This window comes from Tachypleus tridentatus, chromosome 1 (genome assembly GCF_004210375.1).
Source record: "Tachypleus tridentatus isolate NWPU-2018 chromosome 1, ASM421037v1, whole genome shotgun sequence".
Taxonomy (NCBI): domain Eukaryota; kingdom Metazoa; phylum Arthropoda; class Merostomata; order Xiphosura; family Limulidae; genus Tachypleus; species Tachypleus tridentatus.
In genome coordinates, this window is record NC_134825.1 from 23,412,189 (window position 1) to 23,432,583 (window position 20,395).

General features: G+C 30.0%; 1 protein-coding gene across 1 annotated transcript; it reads right to left on the reverse strand.

Moving 5' to 3' along the window:
* Positions 1-3,882: 3,882 nt before the first annotated feature.
* On the reverse strand, positions 3,883-8,801 carry LOC143244538 (diuretic hormone class 2-like). The gene is made up of 4 exons (XM_076489462.1): positions 8,695-8,801; positions 7,395-7,494; positions 4,582-4,680; positions 3,883-4,146 (listed from the first exon to the last, which is right to left on the reverse strand). Exons 2-4 carry the CDS (start codon positions 7,487-7,489, stop codon positions 4,008-4,010), a joined length of 333 nt encoding a protein of 110 aa, XP_076345577.1. The 5' UTR covers positions 7,490-7,494; positions 8,695-8,801; the 3' UTR covers positions 3,883-4,007.
* Between the last annotated feature and the right edge of the window lie 11,594 nt (positions 8,802-20,395).

A 20,395-nucleotide genomic window follows, 5' to 3' on the forward strand; every position in this document is an offset into this window, starting at 1 on the left:
TATACATAGTGAGTTAATTTAGAGCTGACATTTGTAGATATCACTTAACACGTAGCTAACTTGTTGTTCTCTGATCAAACTTTAAGTTTTTATTGCTTTTCCCCCTGAAATTGTCTTCGTAAAATACTAACGTCTGATGTGAATCCACTGACGTTAATTTGCTTATAATGTTTGAAATTTATAAATATTCCTGGTCAATATATTTGAAGTTACCGATTAACAAGCGGTATTCATACATATACCATTCGAGATTTATAGTATATCAACTGTGGAAAACCAGATATATATAAATATATATACTGCTCTTGCCGCGGGGCATTAGATATAATTAAAGGCGTAAGAGAGAGTTCCTTGAAATTTTAGCCAACACAACAATGAAGGCGATGCAAGGTTGCGTACCTATTGTTGAATCTTAAATTTTTCAATCTTCTGTAATTTTAGTAAATAGCAGGTAATTTCGTAATACAGTTTTAACTTACTGTTATCGTACATTTTAAATGTAAATTTAACTCAAAGAAACTTAGATGTGAAAAAAGATATATGATAGTTATTTCGTCAAACTCTTTCACCTTCTAAATGTGAGGTTAGAACAACCCTAAGACTTGATATAAAAAGTGGATATCGATTTGCTTCTATTGCTTATTTAATATGTTTCTGTGATATAAATATCCACTGAATTGAAAAATTAACTTGAAAAATGTGAGGGTTTGTCAACATTTCCTACAAAAGTTGAGAAACTGATCAGAAGAAAATAACAAGAGAAGATAAGCACTCATGAAGTTCGAGTGATTTATAAAAGTTATATCAAATTTCTTGTAAAAATGTACATAAACACTTAAGTAATAGTGATATTTATATATCCATAATATAATATTTTCAATCTGTAGTTTTAACCATGTTATGAGAAATGAAAGCACCGATATGATGTAATACATATAACGAAAGATATTTACCCTAGTTGTCCCTAATTTAAAAGGGATAAACTGGAGTGAAAGTAGCAGGTAATCACAAACCACCACTAACTGTTATGTTACTCTTTATCAAGGAAAACTAAAGTAAGATGTACCTAAACATTATAATGCATACACGGATATAAGTGCGAGTATGTTATACGTATGAATATATATATATATATATAAGAGTATGTGTATCTATAGACATGTATTTAATATTCGAATATGTCGTTGACGGGATCACAAATATGCAGACTAGAACATTATCTTCATAAATGTTATAGTAAATGTACGAAACACGCCCTAGTATATCATGTATATATATATTATGTTCATAATGTTATTATGATCCATGGTTTGTCTCCAGTTAGTACTCCTTACTTTAAAAAACAACGTGCGCCGTGTTTTGAGGTTGTAATAGGGTTATAACAGTTATGGTAAAACTACACTACTAAGTTATACTAATACACAAGCAAGTGGTGAGTGATGTCACTAGTTAGTTTTCAAAATTAGAAACTGTTAGCCCCGACTGTTTTGGAGTAGATTCATCTGTGGATACAAATGAGAAAACATTTGAGCATCAGACTGTCTTTCTCTTCTTTTATGAATGATATCTACCGGTTGCTTGTCTTCAAACGTCAAACTTAAGAAAATAGTTTTACTGGGAATCAATAAATGGAAAACATAAAATTCGGATTTTCAAGTAAACATATGTAGTCTTAATTAAATAGATATACTTTTCAAGTGTAAAAACATATTATACAGACCGTGTATAAATTTAAAAAAGTATAATTAAAAAATAAAAAGAGATAACACTTAATGAAGATGGAAGAAAGGCCTAATAATTCAATGTTTTCTCATACTTATAAATTTATTAATATATATTCGATGGGGTTATAAGGATTTAGAAACGACTAAAATTTCCTTAACATAGGTTCAAACAACTTTTTTCCAAATATTAAAAGCAGCCTCTAAAACTAATAAACACTTAACAATAGTAGCACATCGAAATTAAAAAAACTACATGCGAATAAAAAGTTTACAGCGTTGAAATAATTGTACAATCAAAGGTATTGAAACTAAAGACCGGCCATGAAAAAAAAACTACCTATTTCGATGTTCTCTGCCACCAACTTTAGGAACGCAAGTCAAAGTTTAATTATTTATATATCTAGGCAGATTTATACTTCTCTGGTGCTATCTAGTCTTATTAAAAAATGTCAGTTATTTAGCTTCTTCAAAACCTGAACCTGAGATAGCACATTGTGTAGTTTTGTGCAAAACAACTAAGTATTTACATTTTTTTACATTTAATTATACATAAATTTTAATAAACTGGAAATCATTTTTCTCATGTACATTTTGTTTGTTTGGATTTAAATTTAACGTTATACAATGGATTCTCTGTGCTGACACACCACGAGTATCGAAACCCGATTTCCAGCGTTTAAGTCCTCAGAAATACCATAGTACCACTGACACGTATATCTTCTAATAAATATGATGCACGAAATATTATCTAACAAAAGGTGCTTTCTTACATGTAATAGTAATAGTCTCCCATAAAATAAGAAACCGTAAATTTACATTACAAACCTTCATGTCAAAGTGATAAAAGCTTCACTAACAGGCGAAGATGTAGTAGGAGAAAAATAAAAAATACATGTAAAAACAGCAAACTTGAAACCGAAAATTTATGTACCTTCTTATGTGCCTGTGGACGTTCACATCAAGCTCAATGAACATCCACTTATAAAAGAAAATTTGTTTATACTCCCAGCGTGGACACAATGAACTTCCATACCAAATTGGGTGACGATCCACCCACAACATGCGAAGTGGTTAAATAAACATACAACAGACAGTACTGTTTTATATACATATATAGATTTGTGTGTTTGTGTTATGAAATCTCAATGACGTATAATTTTAAACACACTTTCTGCTAATATAAATCCATAGCTTCAAACATTTTATTTATAAATACTTAACACTCTTCTGGCACCATCAATACTTATTCAATAAATACGAAGTGCTTCGTTTCTTATGAACCTGAAACACCGTTCCTGTTCATCACAATGAATTATTTTTCACTTTGTATAGTTTCCTCAATGTTGTGTTAACATTTTAATTTCATCTTATTTATCAGTTTAACACTATTCTAATATACAATATGAAATAAGTTTTACATATGTTTCACAAAAGTTAATTCAGTTCAATTTATATTTTTGTAGCACCTTTTTGTGTTCATTGATCCTAAATTTCAAACTTCTGCACGTTTAATCCAAGTAAAATTCTTAGAGATATAGGAAGTAAACTTTCATGTATTCAACTTTATACTTTTTTATTTTGTATATGATGACAATTTAAATTTATTTTCATGTTTCATATAAAGCTTAAAATTTTAAATATAAATTAGGATAATCTATAAGTAATCACATTTTATGAAGATTGAACGTTATCTTCAAACTTTTCCATCCTTATTTCTGGACTTCCTACATTAGGTGTAACAAATCTAGGAGTTTCTGAGCGTAATAGGTCTAATTAGGTTATTTGTAAATTCATTTTTAACCACATCGTATTTTCCATATAATAAAGTGATCAAACATTACTCGAAACTAGCACCAAGCAGTTAATATTATAGAATTCAAGCTTATATTTAATTTATTTTGTCATTTAAGGTTTTATGGTCCACACCATTTAATGAAGCAATATTTAATATTTCAGTAGTAGTAGTGTAGAGTTTTATTATGAAACCTAAAAGAATATCGTTATTTGTTGAGGGCAGTAATTAATTAATTAGATGAAATATATGATTTAGATCACCGAACAAAAAAAACAAAATGAAAAAAGTCACTAAAAATTATATCCAAACATTTCGAATCTTTAAAGTTAACGTCGGTCAATGAAAATAAAACAGAGAAACATATTTCGTGCAGAAAGTACTTTATTTTTACAGGTGAACTAGATTATATTTCTAATATGCAAATTCCATTTAAAATGTGAAATTCTTGTTACTTTATTTAATACTTGAAATAGCACTAATTACATGATTCATTTCTCGTTGCTGACGTCGCGACGCCGCCTACCAGGTCCTCCAGCGAAATTGGCAGCTGCTAATCCCATTAGATGTTTAGCAGCTTGGCTTCCGGAAAATCCACGAGACAATCCTAAGTCTAGTGCTCTCTTCTCACTAAATAATATCGGAATGAAAGATAGTCAAAACATGTTGTATTGTTTATTTAAGAACAAAAGCTGTTCAATAACAGTATTACAGGGAAATAGACAATTTTCTGCGTGAAGTTTCCAAATTCATTACATTTCAGTGAAATAGGTCTAAAATCGATCGAATATTTAACTGGAAAGTAGTAGATACAACCAAACTGATACGTTTTTTTTTATTAAAATCCATGGTAGAAAAAAAAACCAAAGTTCTAGGCCTAAAAGAACTGTCATCTGGTCACTGACTTGATAGATAAGTCAAGAATGAATTTTTTTTTTACTTTTCCTTTGAATATAATTGCAGCTTCATCAAGTTTTCCGTTTTCTTATATATTTTCTCTGATAATTCATTAATATAACTGTTTCGATGTTTAAAGACTAAAAAATAAATCCTATTTTTACATACGTTTTACCGATTTCAGAAGCAAGCAGACTGTCCACTACCCCAGTCAAAACTCGAATGGCTTCATCAGGATTTTCTATTTCCACTAGAGCTCGTTCGAACCTAAATAACAGATGTGGTTGTAGTGCGAAACAGAACTTAATCACAAGACAGTTTTAAATGCATTTTGAAAATTTAAGCGTCTTATTGTCTTACTTGCTTGTCGCATTCGAGAAAAAATTAGTTAACCATTAATAAAACAATACACTTGTTTTTTAGTATAAAGAAATAGTCCAGGAGGGTACATCATAACTCTAAGTAATACAAATTTTGTTTCTGGATTGTATGTTATTTCTTGATTGCTTATGTTGTAAAAGTACAGAAAATGGTCATTATTCCCTTCAAACTCTGCTTTTGTGGCTTGGATAATGAAATTTAGAAATTAACCTTCTTTCTGTGTAAAAACGGGTTAATTTGCACATTTTCATTTACATAAGGTCTGAATAAAACAACATATGAATCAAGATTTACATATATTCATACTAAAGTTATACCAAAATGAACAGAAATGTTTTGGAAGTGAGTAGTTTTTCAAGATCTCCGACTGTAATGTAAATCACTTTCACGTATCAGCCCCGAAATATAGTCTACCATCACGTTTTCGTTATACGCTCCCAGGTCACAAAAGCAAAGTTTGAAGAGAAAAATAGGTATTTTCCATTTACTTTAGGCATAAGTAATTGGGAAATAACACTTTCTTTCCAGGAACAATAAAAAGTAAAAAGTTTGTTACATTGTGTAATTATTGGAAGAGTGCTTCCCTGTTGCTATGGCAACATAGGAACCAACTTATTTTAAAGTTTTCTGCATTGCGCATACGACCTTTATTTGTATCAGCTTTTCTGTGATTTAAATTCTAAACTATAGGTTGGCAATAAGCTGATAAAATAGTAAGTAACATAATAAATAATAAATTCATAATAAATATTTTAGTTTCAAACCATTTAACCCTAAGTGTATAATTTCCGAAAGACATAGAATGGTCAAACCCTTGTGTTCACTCTTGAGCAGTTTTTCTCTGAAACAAGAGTTTGTGTTGAGCTATTCTTTAAAGTTTTGAAGTTTTTGTTTATTCGTTAGATTTATAACTACAGATTAAGCTTTGTCAAATGTCTTGTGTATTTCAAAGCTGTTGTGAAAAAGGATATATTTATTATGTGCTAGTAAAACATTATTTTATCAGAATTGTATTTGTTTTGACTTCACTGGATGCAAAATTCACAGAGATGAGCTGTATTCTTTTGAACTAGGTCTAGGATGAGCTATAGACATTTACAATGCGGTTATGTTTTATAATGTTCTAAGTTTCTGACCACATGTGTTTCGAGTTTTACGTTTCCTTCTTCATGATACACGATCAAAGACTCAATATGGAGCACAAACTATCTCCTCAAAATGAACGTACTGATTTCTTACACGTAATAGTATTAATAAATAAACAAATTAGAAATGTATCTGTTTTTGTTTTTTGGTAAATAGATACTTTATAAGGCTTTATGTATTGTTTACGTGTTACTTTACGTTATAACCAGCACTCGTTCTTTGTATTATATATAACAACACAAAATATAGATTTTTGTGCATAAAGAGACATGGTTTTCATGATATATCAGTCAACATTTGTTGACATCAATCTAAAGTATCTCTATCACTCATCTTTTTAGTACAAATTATTATTTATTAATTGCTAGCGTCATTTGACTTCTGTAACATGTCTATCGACGTTTAAATGTGTGTAGAATTTCACCAAATTATTTCATTTGTTTCATGAATTAATTTTGCGATTTATCAAAGTTAAGAGTGTAAGATATAAATACTTAAAAATTTCGGGTTAGAATTTTTCTGTATCCTTAATCTACTTATGTACATCTAGTTGTCTGTAATTAAGCAGAAACTACACAATTAGCTGTCTGTGTTTAAAACACGACGGAAACCGAAACCCTGTTTTAGTTTTGTGATTCTTTAATATTGGAGATGAGCCATGGATGACTTTCCGAATGGTAAACAATATAAATCTCTCAAGCATTTAGCATCTATAATACAGATGTTCATTCCGGGCACGAAGGTGTCCTTCGGAGGCTTGGACTTAAGGCATATGCAATTGGGTTGTATTTAATATTACCTAATCAGTTCGAAGTTACAGTTTTCAGTCGGACACAACGAAGGTATTGTTTCTTCAAATAAATGTAAGAATGACTCTTCTCACTAGCAACTATTTAAGTGTTATTTTGGTATTTTAACTTGAACAGCGTCATATTTACAACAGATGACAATAATAAGGTTGCTATTAACTAGTACTCTTTCATTACGTTGTAACATTTAACAGAATATCAGTATCAATTATTATAGTTAAAAAAAACGTATTCAACACCATTTCTTTGCTCGAACCTCGGACCTACGATGTCGAATACAAACATGATAACAGCTAGGCTATAAAAACTAATGATCTTGAATAGTATGAAAAAATTATAACTGTTTGGTAGTTCTATGTTTAGAATCTGATAATTAGATCTAAACCTAAATGTAGGTTATTCAAACCTACATCATAATGTATGTATGATATCTAATTAAATGCCTTATCGGTTCAACGGAATTCTTACTAATAATTGAAAGCTTACATGAATATAAGACATAGTAAGAATATTTCTATTTAGAGATGAATAACTTAGCCAATGATATAAGCAGATTAAACTCAATCAATAAATCAGTAATTTAAGAATTGTATAGAAAAAAAAAAGAAGAAGAAACAGTCTGAAAATACTAAATCTGTAACTTACTGATTTTGAGGTAAGGAAGCCGACATGGCTACTGACAAGACTGACATCAGGAAAAACGTACTAATGAAACCGTTGATTACTGATAGCTTGATCATTGTGACTGTATTAAAGTAAGGGAAACGAAGTACAAGTTAGTAATGTGAGTATATAAAGTATATCATATTATATGGACAAACTTTGTTAAATAAAACTACACAAAGATTTGAGGACATGTCGTCTAAAGGTATACTCTCAATTAAATTAACAGGTTTGCTTACAGAAAACTAAGGTGAAAAAACAGAACGTAGGTATATGAAGTATAATTCTATATACACTGATGTACTTTATGCTAGTACTGATATCAGCCTTCATATGAAATTAACATTGTATTACAACCTACAAGGTATACAGATATTATATAACAAGTGACGAATGTTGTAATTTAAGTAAATAGACAAATATTCTCTATTAAGCACAAGTGTTTTCCCCATGCGATCCTCTCTAGTATATTTGTTAGTAATTAAGTTATGTGTACCTGTCTATATCACTAGCATTTTATCGTTCTTTAAAAGTGAATTTATAACAATTTTTTACCTACTTCTTTGTTTTGCTATCACAATCAAACTACCTTATGTTCTTTGAAAATTATCCACACAAGGAAATTAAGATAAAGACCCTGAGCTACTTTACTGTGAACTTTACATATAAAGAGTAGCAACTGAATTATATTTCTTGTAAATTCGTTATGTATTTAAGTATATGAAAATTTTAGTTTTTCACATTTTACATGTAAGTTTTACTAATAAAAACTGTATAATTGAAATTTCATTTAAAGAATACAGGGAACTGTTTTTTATTTCACGAAAAATCAACTTCGAAAAATGTATGGTGTATTTTAGCAGCCACAAGCAGTTAACGGTGAATCGTTTAACTACGAATCCAAGAATAGATGCAGTCTGAGATAAATTGATATAATGTTGTATTGTTACATTTTTTAAGTAATTATTAATTGCACACTGACAGCCAGTGCAACTCACAAATCAGACATTAATCCGTTCTAGGTAATATAATAAAAATTGATGGTTATTTTCACTACGTTACAAGTTTTACACAAATTTTATGTAGCTATGTTACATTCTTAAGTGCTTACAAACAAGCAACACAATGTTTGTTTGAAGTTAAGTCTCCTTTTTCTGAAACATATATAAGTTTTTTCTTTCATTTAAAAGAATTTCAGGTAAGTGAAGAAAACTTAGAAGTTTTCAGTTGTTACTGAACTACTGATTTGATAGCGTATATGAGTAAAGAGATGCGAACTTACTTCTAGAGTGATGCAAAGACTGAGCTGAAAGTTCCACTTTTTTGCCAGGTAGTTCTTAAAATTGTATATGCAGCTCGTTCAGTGCCGTTGAATGTCTACGAGATATGATAGACTGACTGCTTTTATAGAGATCTCATTGGTAGAAATTGCGAGAATGACGTCTTTATGACGTCACTTTATACATTTTTATCATTGGTTAAGGAGATCAAAAGGTTTTAAAAATATTCTAGGCGGGGCTGTTTTGACAGTGTTTAATACAACACTGAAAGAGACTAAGTTATATGTAAATGTTGGACAATATTATATGTACAAGTAGATTTATGTTGTCTGAAACTAAACTTGGAAAGTTAACGATAATGTTTTTTTCATTAATTTCTCACGCTGTTGTTTCTTTGATTTAAAAACAGAGTTTATGAGAGTTTTTAAACCATATTAAAGTGGTACCTAATGATGTTATTCTTTTACAGTTGTACTTGTGAGCTATTTCTTCAACAAATTATTTAATAGAATAAGAATTATTATTTCTTTCTTAGAATATGCTAAAAATCCTCTCATAAAACTTAAGTAGTCTGTTTACTTTGCTTTGATATTATGTCATCATTCATAATGTATATACGATTTCTTAAACACGTAACGGAAGAAATACGACCATAATTCCTTTCACCAATAAGGTTTTATATGTCCAATGATCGTCTAAAAATATTTTAGAGAGAACTACCCGGAATAAACTTGTTAACAATTTGTCTCATATTTTGCCTTTTGTGTTTCTGTTTTTGAAGAGTATAAACGTTGTCGTGACAAATGTAAAAATACTCTAACATACAAATTAATTAAAACAACTCTGACTGCTGATATTTTTTAAGAAAAAAACTTTTATTTTATGAAAATATTTTGAATCTTTTTGAAAATTTCTACTTGTTGTTGTCAGTGATAAGATTGTGTTCGTTATGAATCCTTTATATTCCATAAAAAATCAAAACATGCTAACAAGGTCAAAAACTAAGTGATGAAACTTAACAAAACAAATATTTTAATCATTCAGTAAACCTTGCACACATTCATGTACGTTGAAATACGCAGTAGAGATTTGTTATTTAGAAACTAGCTAATTGGAGTCAAGATTTTTGAATTACTTATTTAATGTGAAAATGGTACATTTGTATCTGTTTCTTGTAAAATAAATACGTACCTTGTAGAATATTTAAAACAATAGTTTTAATATCATAGCAGTAGTTGATTATATAATCTAATTTCTGTAGTGCATAATGGTGTATAGAAGACATTTTATTACTATAAATAAAGGATCTAATAATATCAAATTATCATATTTCTTTAATTATACACTACACATTGCACTTTACTCCTTTTTCAGGTGCAGTAAACTAAAGAACAAAACATAACTGACAGTACGAAGCTATAACTGATTTAAAGAATAAATTAAAATTCAATCTACTTCGTGACGTAGATGTATTATGTAGTGAAATGTATTATTGAAATAACAGTTCATTAACTGGGAAATAACCGACACTAAGTATGATGCACGATATAGAAAGCACGATATACTTTCAATTATAACGTACTTTAAAATTTGAATTCTTGTATTGTTAATTATTTTACGTTTTATGGTATAACACTCCTGAAGAGGATGTAAAAAATATTATTAGTGCCCCGTTAAAGTAAAATACCGTTTTGGTGTTATAAGATCGTTATAAGATATTAAATAACAGGCGTTTGGGTAAATAAATAATGAAAACTTAAATAAAATATATAAATCATTGTAAAACGTCATGATAACTGTAAAACATGTAATAGATATTCCTATATTTATATGAATACCAGTTCCTCACTTCCACGTCACTTCTTTGTGAGGATTAAATGCCTTTATAGCTTTTATAGGTAATATACATCCATAGGAGTCTCTTCAAGGCAGATGGAGAGACGTATGTATCAGATTTTGAATGTTTTTTGGAAAAAATATTTTCTTGCCAATTTTCACTCACCATTTTTTCGTTACTTTATCTTTTCCCCTAGTTTTAAATAAAGTTAGATGTTACCTTCAGTAGCATTATTTGTTGGAATGTTTTTACTGTTCACCTTACTCTACAATAATTTATGAGCAGCCAGATGATGAAGGGTCAAGAGCTACCGCCCACACTCCATTATCCACCCTAACCTCATATATCATTATCAGCTTAAATAAGTAAATATTGCGAAATTATGTTTGAATAACAAAACTGCAGAGAAGTACAGTCGAGACAGTCAAATGTCAAGAAATTCCTTTTGTGCGTCAATGAAAATTAAGATTATTCATTCTATTGATTCATGATGTGTTCATTGAATAATTATTTGTAAAACCCAGTTAGATTAACAATTGAAATATATGTAAAAGTCGGAGTGCTTTGGTAAAACTAGATTTCAGCAAAAGATGGGTCATGTTGCACAGTAACAAAAGTATAGCCTAATACTGTTGTTGGTTTATGCAATTCAAGTATTTACTGTAAAATATTTATTGATTTATTAATTTGGAGTCTATGTTTCTTAAAGAGGTTTATTTTTATCAAAAAACGTTAGTGATATGATAGAAAAGAGCTTGATTCAGAAATTCACTTGGTTTTAGTCTAGTTATTTAGAAAGAATGTATTTACGTTAGTCTGATATTATTAATTATTAATTCCATTATAATATTTTATATTACTTTGTAAATAAATTCTATTTTACATTTATTTTATGATACTCATCAAAATATGTTATTGTCATACAATGTTCTGTTTTGTTGTTTGATTAGCTATAGTAACTAATATATTAAAAAAAATAAGTTTTAAGCTATTTTAAATTTTCTAATAATTTGAAAAATAACAACGTACAAAAAATGTTTTATCACGCAGAGATTAAATAAACATTGTGTATCCTGTGTTAATTGTCAAGCCAAAAGTTTAATTGTTATTAACACAACCTAATTAATTACTTAATTTTATAAGCACTTTTTCTTAATATTAAAACAACAACAACAACAACGTCATTGGTAAGGTGAACTTTTTCTGGAGAATCGGATTAAATTTCCTGTTAAACAGGTGTTTATGACATAGAGCTAAATAGGTTTTAGGATTAAGAAGAGAATTCTAAATGATCTTGTCTATTTTCTACGCACTGATAAGTTCTGGAATTAAGGATTTACTAGCTGAACCTGAGATTGTTATCATTGGATTTATATTTCTTAACAGAAGAGTTTTTCTGGGCATCGTTCAGTAAACCAGGTTTCCCTTTCGGAGCCACCAATAAGAAGATAATATCAAAATGGTTCGTGACTGTTATGCTACAGCTCTTGTAGAATTTCTGGTTTTAAAATCGTAGAAATAAAATGGGAATATTTAGTTGAGACTTTAGACATTCAAATTTTCAATATGCTTCTCATTGTTGTCATCTGAATAGACAGGTGTAAGAGTTACTGGTTTTATAGGACAATAAAACGTTTTAATATGGGTAAAACACTTTTCACACTAAATTATAGGTGGAGAAAGAGGATTTAGTGAGTGAAGGAAATAATGGATTATTCTCTTTCTTCATTCTTAATGTTGTCTTTTTGTTCCTGGACTAAACAAAACTGATTCTGTAACAAAGAGGGGTAATGTTAGTACTTCGCACATCATGGATCTTTCAATACTCGTAACGTCTTTGGACCAGAAGTATCAAAGGTGTTTCCAAAGGAAATACATACAAAATAAAAATCCAATTTATATTTACAACATTCATATATCAGCTGACTGAAAGTTTACAAATTCAGTTTTAACAACAGGTGAATATGATATAATCACAGTTGTTAATCAGTTCGTAGACCCTATTTCTTATATCAGCTAAAGACTCTTTCAATAGCCTAATACAATATTTTACTGTTTTACAATACATAGTTACTTTCCAAGTTTTAATTAACGAGTACTTGATTTTTGTTTGATTTTTCTATTGAAAAAAAGATTGAACTAACTATCTTTACACTCGTTGTCAAGACCAACGAAGAGTCTTTATTTAATAGGATTATTTGTGTTGTAAAGTTCCTTGTTATATTTCTGTCATAATAACGTTTTCCGTTCACATTTTCTGTATAACTTCACTGACATATACGTTTGACTTTATCATAAATAATTCGATAGTATTGTTGATAAAGTGTTTTGATAACTGTTAAAACCCACAGCCTTTGTTAAGAAATAGTAATATTCTTTATATTTTCTTATTTCATTATATGTTAGAACTTCTACAACAACAAGAAAACACAAAGAGCGTTTTTAAAATTTTCCTCCTTTCCATGAAATGTTCATTTATTTATGGTATTGCGAGCAAAGCTACACGGGGGCTACTTTTGCTAGAGAGAAGTGAGCTAGTCATCATCACCCACCGCAAATTCTTGTGATACTCTTTTAATACCGAGTAGTGGAATTGACATCCCAACGGCTGAAAAAGGCGAGCATATCTAGAGTGACGCGGTTCGAACCCATGACCCTAAGATTACCAGTTGAGCACCTTAACTATCCGTCCATGAAGGACACTTACCACGTCAGCTGAAAGTTGAGACAAACTAATATTTATAATCAGTATATAAATTCAACACGAAAGTAACAATTATTTCATCCTTTTTAACACTTGAGTAATTCAACCATAAATTTGAGAACTTAAATGCTGTGATTCCATTCCATATTAATACACATGTTTGTTTAAACTGGATGCTTAATAAGCCTCGAAAGGGGTTTATAATTGTGATTAAATTTATTAATCGTAAAACTACAGAATTTTACCAGGAACATTTATAGATTTTGAAAATTACGAACCGCTCAATTTCATAAAATTAACTTTGGACGTCAGTATTTCTATGAGGATATTAGATATGTATCTTCCACTGTGAAATGTATGCTTGTAAACTGTGTTAGGCCAAACAAGAATAGAGCTAGCTTCCATACCCGTTAAGTGAATAATATTTACGTGTTAACATAAACACGTGGAACTGGACCATCGAAATAATATTAAGTTCCAGACAAGATAGAAGACTGAAAGTTCCTGTGATTTTGTAAATTTTTTTGCATGAATAATTATTTGTATGAAATATTGAAATAACCGTTATGAGAAAAAATGTATCAATATTGTTGGAAAATAACATAAATCTGATTCCATATCAACGTTCAATTAACTTATTAATTCAAATTCAGATTTCTAGTTGCTTAATACGTAATACGTAACATAATGAATCAAAGATCCGTCCGATTTATATTATAACACCTAATTTAGCAGTGTAAGACTAAAGGGAAGGCAGCAAGTCATCACCACCCACCGCCAACTCCTGGACTATTCTTTTACGAACGAAAAGTGTAATTAATCGCAACATTATACCACTCTAAGGCATGTTTGATATTGCAGGGATTCGAACCCGCACAATTTGAATTAGGAGTTGAGTACTTACATCATCGAGCCATGCCAGGGTGTTACATTCAGTAAACGATAGATATGTTAGATGTAAGACGTTGGAGATTTCCACACTCGTAGCTGACTTTAATTTTGAAAATCACATTTTTTTTTCTCTCAGTTTAAAGATATTTCACTTTACCATAAGTCTTCCAATGTAAATTGTACACTGTTTATACGACACTGGTTCTTATTGGTCAAGTCAAATTTGTTAAATGTGCCCTTCTTTTTATAAAACGAAATTGTCGATTTTTAAATAATTTAATTTCGCTTTGAATTTTAATATTCTCTTTAAAATTTCAAAGTTTTTAAAGTTTTATTCTAAATCTTCCTAGTTTTGAAATATATGAAGCTAGAATTCTTCATCATGTATGTTCCGTTTGTTATTATTGTGCTACGTGTTTTAAGTAGCCTAAAACTGCATTAAATTGTAACTTTCGATATGTATCGAATTTTTTATTTAACTACAGAATTGATACACAGAATTTCTTATTTTAAAGGTATATATTTTAATATACAAATATTTGTGTAATATATAATAACGATTATTATCAGCACTTAATACAAATAATTATTTATATATAAACGTTTTATAAACCCACAAACAATATTGAGTCTTACGTTTGGTCTGGAATTGAATATTCAATGGGGTATTCACTATACTAAATAATTTTGAACTGAAATTTCTACATATCACTTAACGGATAGCCAACTAGCTGTTCTTTAATCAAACTTTAATTTTTTGTTGTTTTTCTACCCCTGAAATTGTGTAGTGTATTCGTAAAAATACTAACGTCTGATGAGAATCCACTGACGTTAAATTGTTTATAATGCTTGAAATCTATAAATATTAACGATTAATAAGCGGTAATCATAGATATAGCATCCGAGGTTTATAATACACCACCTGTAGCAAACCAAATACACATATTTATTGTCTCTTGGCGCGTTGAATTAGATATAGTTAAAGGCGTGAGAGAAGCGTTCCTAGAAATTTTAGCCGACACAACAATATAGGCGATACAACGTTTGCGTACCCACATATGTGTTGTTTATTCTTAAACTTAAAAATCTTCGATAATTTTAGTAAATAGAGGTAATTTCATAATACAGTTTTAACCTACATTCATTGTTAATTTCTAAATATAAATCTAACTTAAAGAAACATCGATGTTAAAAAAATATATATGATAGTGATTTGTTCAAACTCTTTCACCTTCTATATAAGAGTTTAAAACAACCTTAAGACTTGATATACACCCTTGTGCAAATTAATTGAAACAAATGGTCATTTTACAATATTTTCAGCATAGCGGCCGGTGTAAGCTTGCTGGACCCGCTGATTTCCTTTAACAGTCATTTTTTCACACAGACGGCGTCATTAGCTATGTTTTGCAGTATGGTCGATTTATTTTTGGGATATATAACAAATTTTGAGGAATATTACGTCATTCGAAATTGCGTTAGAAGTGCAAGGAGACCAGTCAAAAAATAACTTCTTACCAACTCAATGAATCAAAAACGGTATCAATGTGGTCTGAAATACAAGAACTGGACGCAAGAACAATGGAGGAAGGTGTTATTCAGTGACGAGACTTATTTCTTCGTACAGGGTCGAAGAAGTCTGCATGTTCACAGATCTCCAGGTGAGAAACTTCGAGAATCTCACATCAATGAGTTCGTAAAACATCCCTTGAAGAAGATGTTTTGGGGCTTTTTCAGCTACTATGGCGTCGGAGGCTTACATATCGTAGGAGGTATGATGCGAGGACCACAGTATATCGAAGAGTCGTTTGCAGAGAAGAGTCGTTCCAGAATTGAAAAAGTGATTTCCAGATGGATCTGGCATTTTTCAGCAAGATCTGGCTTCGTGCCACACATCGAAAGTTGTGAATAATTTTATGACTACAATAAAGGTGCTAGACTGGCCTGGAAACTCTCCGGACTTAAATCCTATTGAAAATCTTTGGGCGATTTGTAAAGAAAGACTTCGGGAAAAAGATTGTACTATGAAAGATAAGCATAATTGAGGTGTGGTACTGCGATCCAAAAATGAGTAAAAATTGCAGTCAACTCGTAGACACGATGCCAAAGCGGATTAACGATCTTCTGAAAAATAAAGGCAGTCATATCATGTATTACGTTGTGAGTAATTTTTGGATTCTGAGAAATAAAACGCAAAAAACTGAAAAAAATCGTAATTTTCCCTCTTGTTTCATTTAATTTGCACAAGGGTGTAAAATATTGCCTCTACTGCTTACTTAAAATGTGTCTGTGATATAAATATCCACTGACTGTAAAAATGTTAACTTGAAAAATGTGAGGGATTTGTCAACATTTCCTACGAAAGCTGAGAAATTGATCAGAAGAAAAGAATTAGTGAAGATAAGTACTCATGAAGTACGAGTGATTTATAAAAGTTAAATCAAGTTTCAGATAAAACAGTGTAACTAAACACTTGAATAATATTGACATTATATCTCAGAACGGCTGGTATGGATATTAACACCGTTATTGATAAGCAGAGAACAACTGGTATGGGTATTAACACTTTTATTTCAAGTTGGTCTCTCGTCATCAAAAATATTTATATATGCATATAATCTTTGGAATCTGTAGTTTTAAACAAGTTGTGAAAAGTGGAAAGCACCTTTATGACTTAATACATAGAACGAGGGCTATTTACTCTAGATGTCCTTAATTTAAAAGGAATAAACTGTATGGAAGGTATCAGGTACCAGCTCTAAGTCTTGGGTTACTCTTTATTAACAAAAAGTAAGATGAACCTACACATTATAATGCATAGACGAATGGAAGTGCGAGCATGTTATACATATGAATATATATAAGAGTGTGGGTCTATAAACATGTATTTAATATTCTAATATGTCATTAATGGGTTCATAAATATTTAGACTAGAATATGATCTTAATAAATCTTATAGTAAATCTACTAAACGCGCTCTAGTATACCATGTCTATATATACTGTGTACGTAATGTTGTGATGATCCATGGTTTGTTTCCCGTTACAACTCCTCACTCTAGAAAAAAAACAAACACATGCCCCGCACTTTGAGGCTATAAGTGCGTTATAACACTGATGGTCAAATTACACTACATTATACTGGTTCACAAGTAAGTGGTGAGTGGTGTTAACGCAGACAGTCCAGGAGTAGATTCATCTGTGGGTACAAATAAAAACAATTCAACATAAAACTTTCTTTCTTATCTTTTATGAATTTCTTCTACCGGTTTCTTGGCTTCAAAGGTCACTCATCATGAAATAGATTTACTAAGAATCAATAAATAGAAAACATACAAATACCAATTTTCAACTAAACATAAATAATTTAAATTAAAAACATATATTTTTCAAATGTATACAAATATTGTATAAAGTAAAAAGGAATCCTTGATAAAATTTAAAAAATACTCAATAAAGTAAGGAATAAAAAGTGATAATTCAGTGTTTCCTTATATATTTATATATTTGTTTATATATATGTGTTGGGGTTATGAAGATTGAGAAACATCTAGGATTTTCTATACATAATTTCAAACTATTTATTTCCTGATATTAAAAGCAGTCTCTATAACTTATAAACACTTAACAACAGTAGAACATCGAAATAAAAAACTGTATAAGAATAGAAAGGTTTCAACGTTGACAAATTTGTAGAATAAATGCTACTTGAAATCGAAAGTATCGAAATTTGTTTTAGTAACTAAACGTTCTAATAACAGATTATTTCCATGACACGATGTGTCTTTTCTCTCATACCTCGTGGTAGCTGCCACTAAAGTACCACACAGAGCGACTATTGTAACAGTATAATATCAAGGTTCGGTGCTGTAATATAGTAGAAAACTTTATAAAAACAACAAAGCTTCTTTTACTCACCTTCAATAGCAATATTTGTTGACTTAGATACATTAACTTTCTTTAGGCACTGTTTTAAAAGAAATTAAATATTTGAAGGAGGTGATTAACATTGTTCTGGAAATATAGGTCAGTCAATTTTACATCAGTAGTTGGAAAGGTTTTAAACAGTGGGATCAGAGATACACTTAAATTTTCTGATATTTTTTTAAGAGTAGAAAACAGAGAGTAGTGATAAATGGAGTTAGATCTAAGAGGATAAAAGTAACAAGTGATGTACCTCAGGTCTCTGTGCTGCATCCTCTGCTGTTTGTTATTGATATTAATGATATTGACTTTGGAATGACTAACAAAATAGTGAAGTTTGCGGATGATATTAAGATTTATGGTTGGGCTAACTGTATCAATGATGCTATAAACTTATATGGAGGCTTAGAATATTTGATAGATTGGGCTGATACATGGCTGATGATGATTAACTATCCTGAAGGTAGGGTGACGCATGTAGGTTTTCACAATTTAAACTTTTTTTTATATAATTTAAATGGGTAATCATTGAATAATGTGGTTGAAAAAAGATTTTGATAGTGTGATTAAAACAAATTTAAGTTATTTGAACAATAGCTACTGGAGAACGTTCAGAGAAGAGCTACTTAGATAACACCTGGGATGGTAGGACTGTTCTATGGAGAAAGGTTGTAAACTGACTTTCTCTGAAGCTGTGTAATTACGTCTAAAACAATAAGGTAGTATATTAAATAATTATAATTCAAAAAAATACCATAGTGAAATTAGCATAAATTGGAGCGACTTTTGTTCCCATTTCTTTACGAGAAGTTTGACAAAATATTTGTTTTTTCATAATAATAAAACTAATAGAAAACTATATATAAACCCTTCAAGACAAACATTTTTATTAAACGTGGGATAATGTTATTTTTCTGTTTATCTAAAACACTTGTCGTAGCCTGAATTCTGTATTCGTGTTTGAATTTTCTTCTAATTTTTTCAGCAGTTTTTCAACAAATTGAAAATTATCCTTTATAACACTAGAAATACGATACAAATAAAGATTTTAATAATATATCCAAAATGTCATTTAAATGTTCAGTAATATTTTTAATTTCCCCCAAAAATCTATATTTATTTTTTATTCCGAACAATAATTCATTAATCTTCTTTAGTTTTCGTATTTTAGGAATTACGTAGAAATACCCAACTTCTGAAATTTTTTAAAAAATATTTTCCTCTTTTAAAAAAAAATCATCTTCAATTCGTCAACAAAAAAAAAACTTAATTTTTTATTTTACCAAAGTTATGCGGCCCGGCATGGCCAAGCGTGTTAAGGCGTGCGACTCGTAATCTTAGGGTCGCGGGTTCGTATCCCCGTCGTGCTAAACATGCTCGCCCTCCCAGCCGTGGGGGCGTTATAATGTGACGGTCAATCCCACTATTCGTTGGTAAAAGAGTAGCCCAAGAGTTGGCGGTGGGTGGTGATGACTAGCTGCCTTCCTTCTAGTCTTACACTGCTAAATTAGGGACAGCTAGAACAGATAGCCCTCGAGTAGCTTTGTACGAAATCCTAAACAAACAAACAATTTTTTTTAACAAAATTAAAATCTGATTAAACTTTTACTGAAAATTCATATATATTTCAGCCTTTACTTGTTTTTTAACACTTGTAATGTAGTTAATCTATACATGAACTTCACTATATTCTTTTAGATTTGGAAAGAATACACATTTAATTTTAAGTATTTATGTTTAGTTGAAAAGCCGTATTTATATGTTATTTGTTATAGATTGAGATTAAAACTATTTCCTAAAGCGTGGACTTGAAAGTAAAGAAACCGATAGAAGAAATTAACAAAAGAAGAAAAAGTATGATATTCCATTGTTTTCTTATTCGTATCTACAGGTGAATCTAATTGATGTTTTAGTTATATACGCGTATATGTAGGTAAGTAAAATATTCTTTGTTTCTTGAATTTCGACCAAAGCTTTATTTCCTTATACATATGCTAGTTTGTGTACCCGTCTCCTGTAAAAAAAATGTTATATAAATTCATGATGAATGAAATATTCATACCAAGAGAAAATTTGTTCATACTGGACTTCATGAACTTCCATACTGATTTGGGTGAAGATCTACCCACAACATGCGAAGTAGTTACATAAACATATAACAGGTAGTACTTGCTTATATAGATACATATAAAGTTGTGTGTGTGTGTTTGTGTAATTAAATTTAAATGACATTTAATTTTAACATAAACGCACTTTCTGTAATAAAAATCTATGACTTCAAACAATTTATTTATAAATACACAAACTTACCCTCTTTTGCTGCCATCTATACTTATTCAACAAATAT

What these genes read in the sequence shown, in the direction of transcription:
- LOC143244538 (XM_076489462.1), bottom strand. Translation starts at nt 7,489, where the DNA reads ATGATCAAGCTATCAGTAATCAACGGTTTCATTAGTACGTTTTTCCTG. An exon ending in GCTTCCTTACCTCAAAATCA is followed by an intron (nt 4,681 to 7,394) that starts GTAAGTTACAGA and finishes TCTGTTATTTAG; the next exon opens with GTTCGAACGAGCTCTAGTGG. An exon ending in GCTTCTGAAATCGGTAAAAC is followed by an intron (nt 4,147 to 4,581) that starts GTATGTAAAAAT and finishes GATATTATTTAG; the next exon opens with TGAGAAGAGAGCACTAGACT.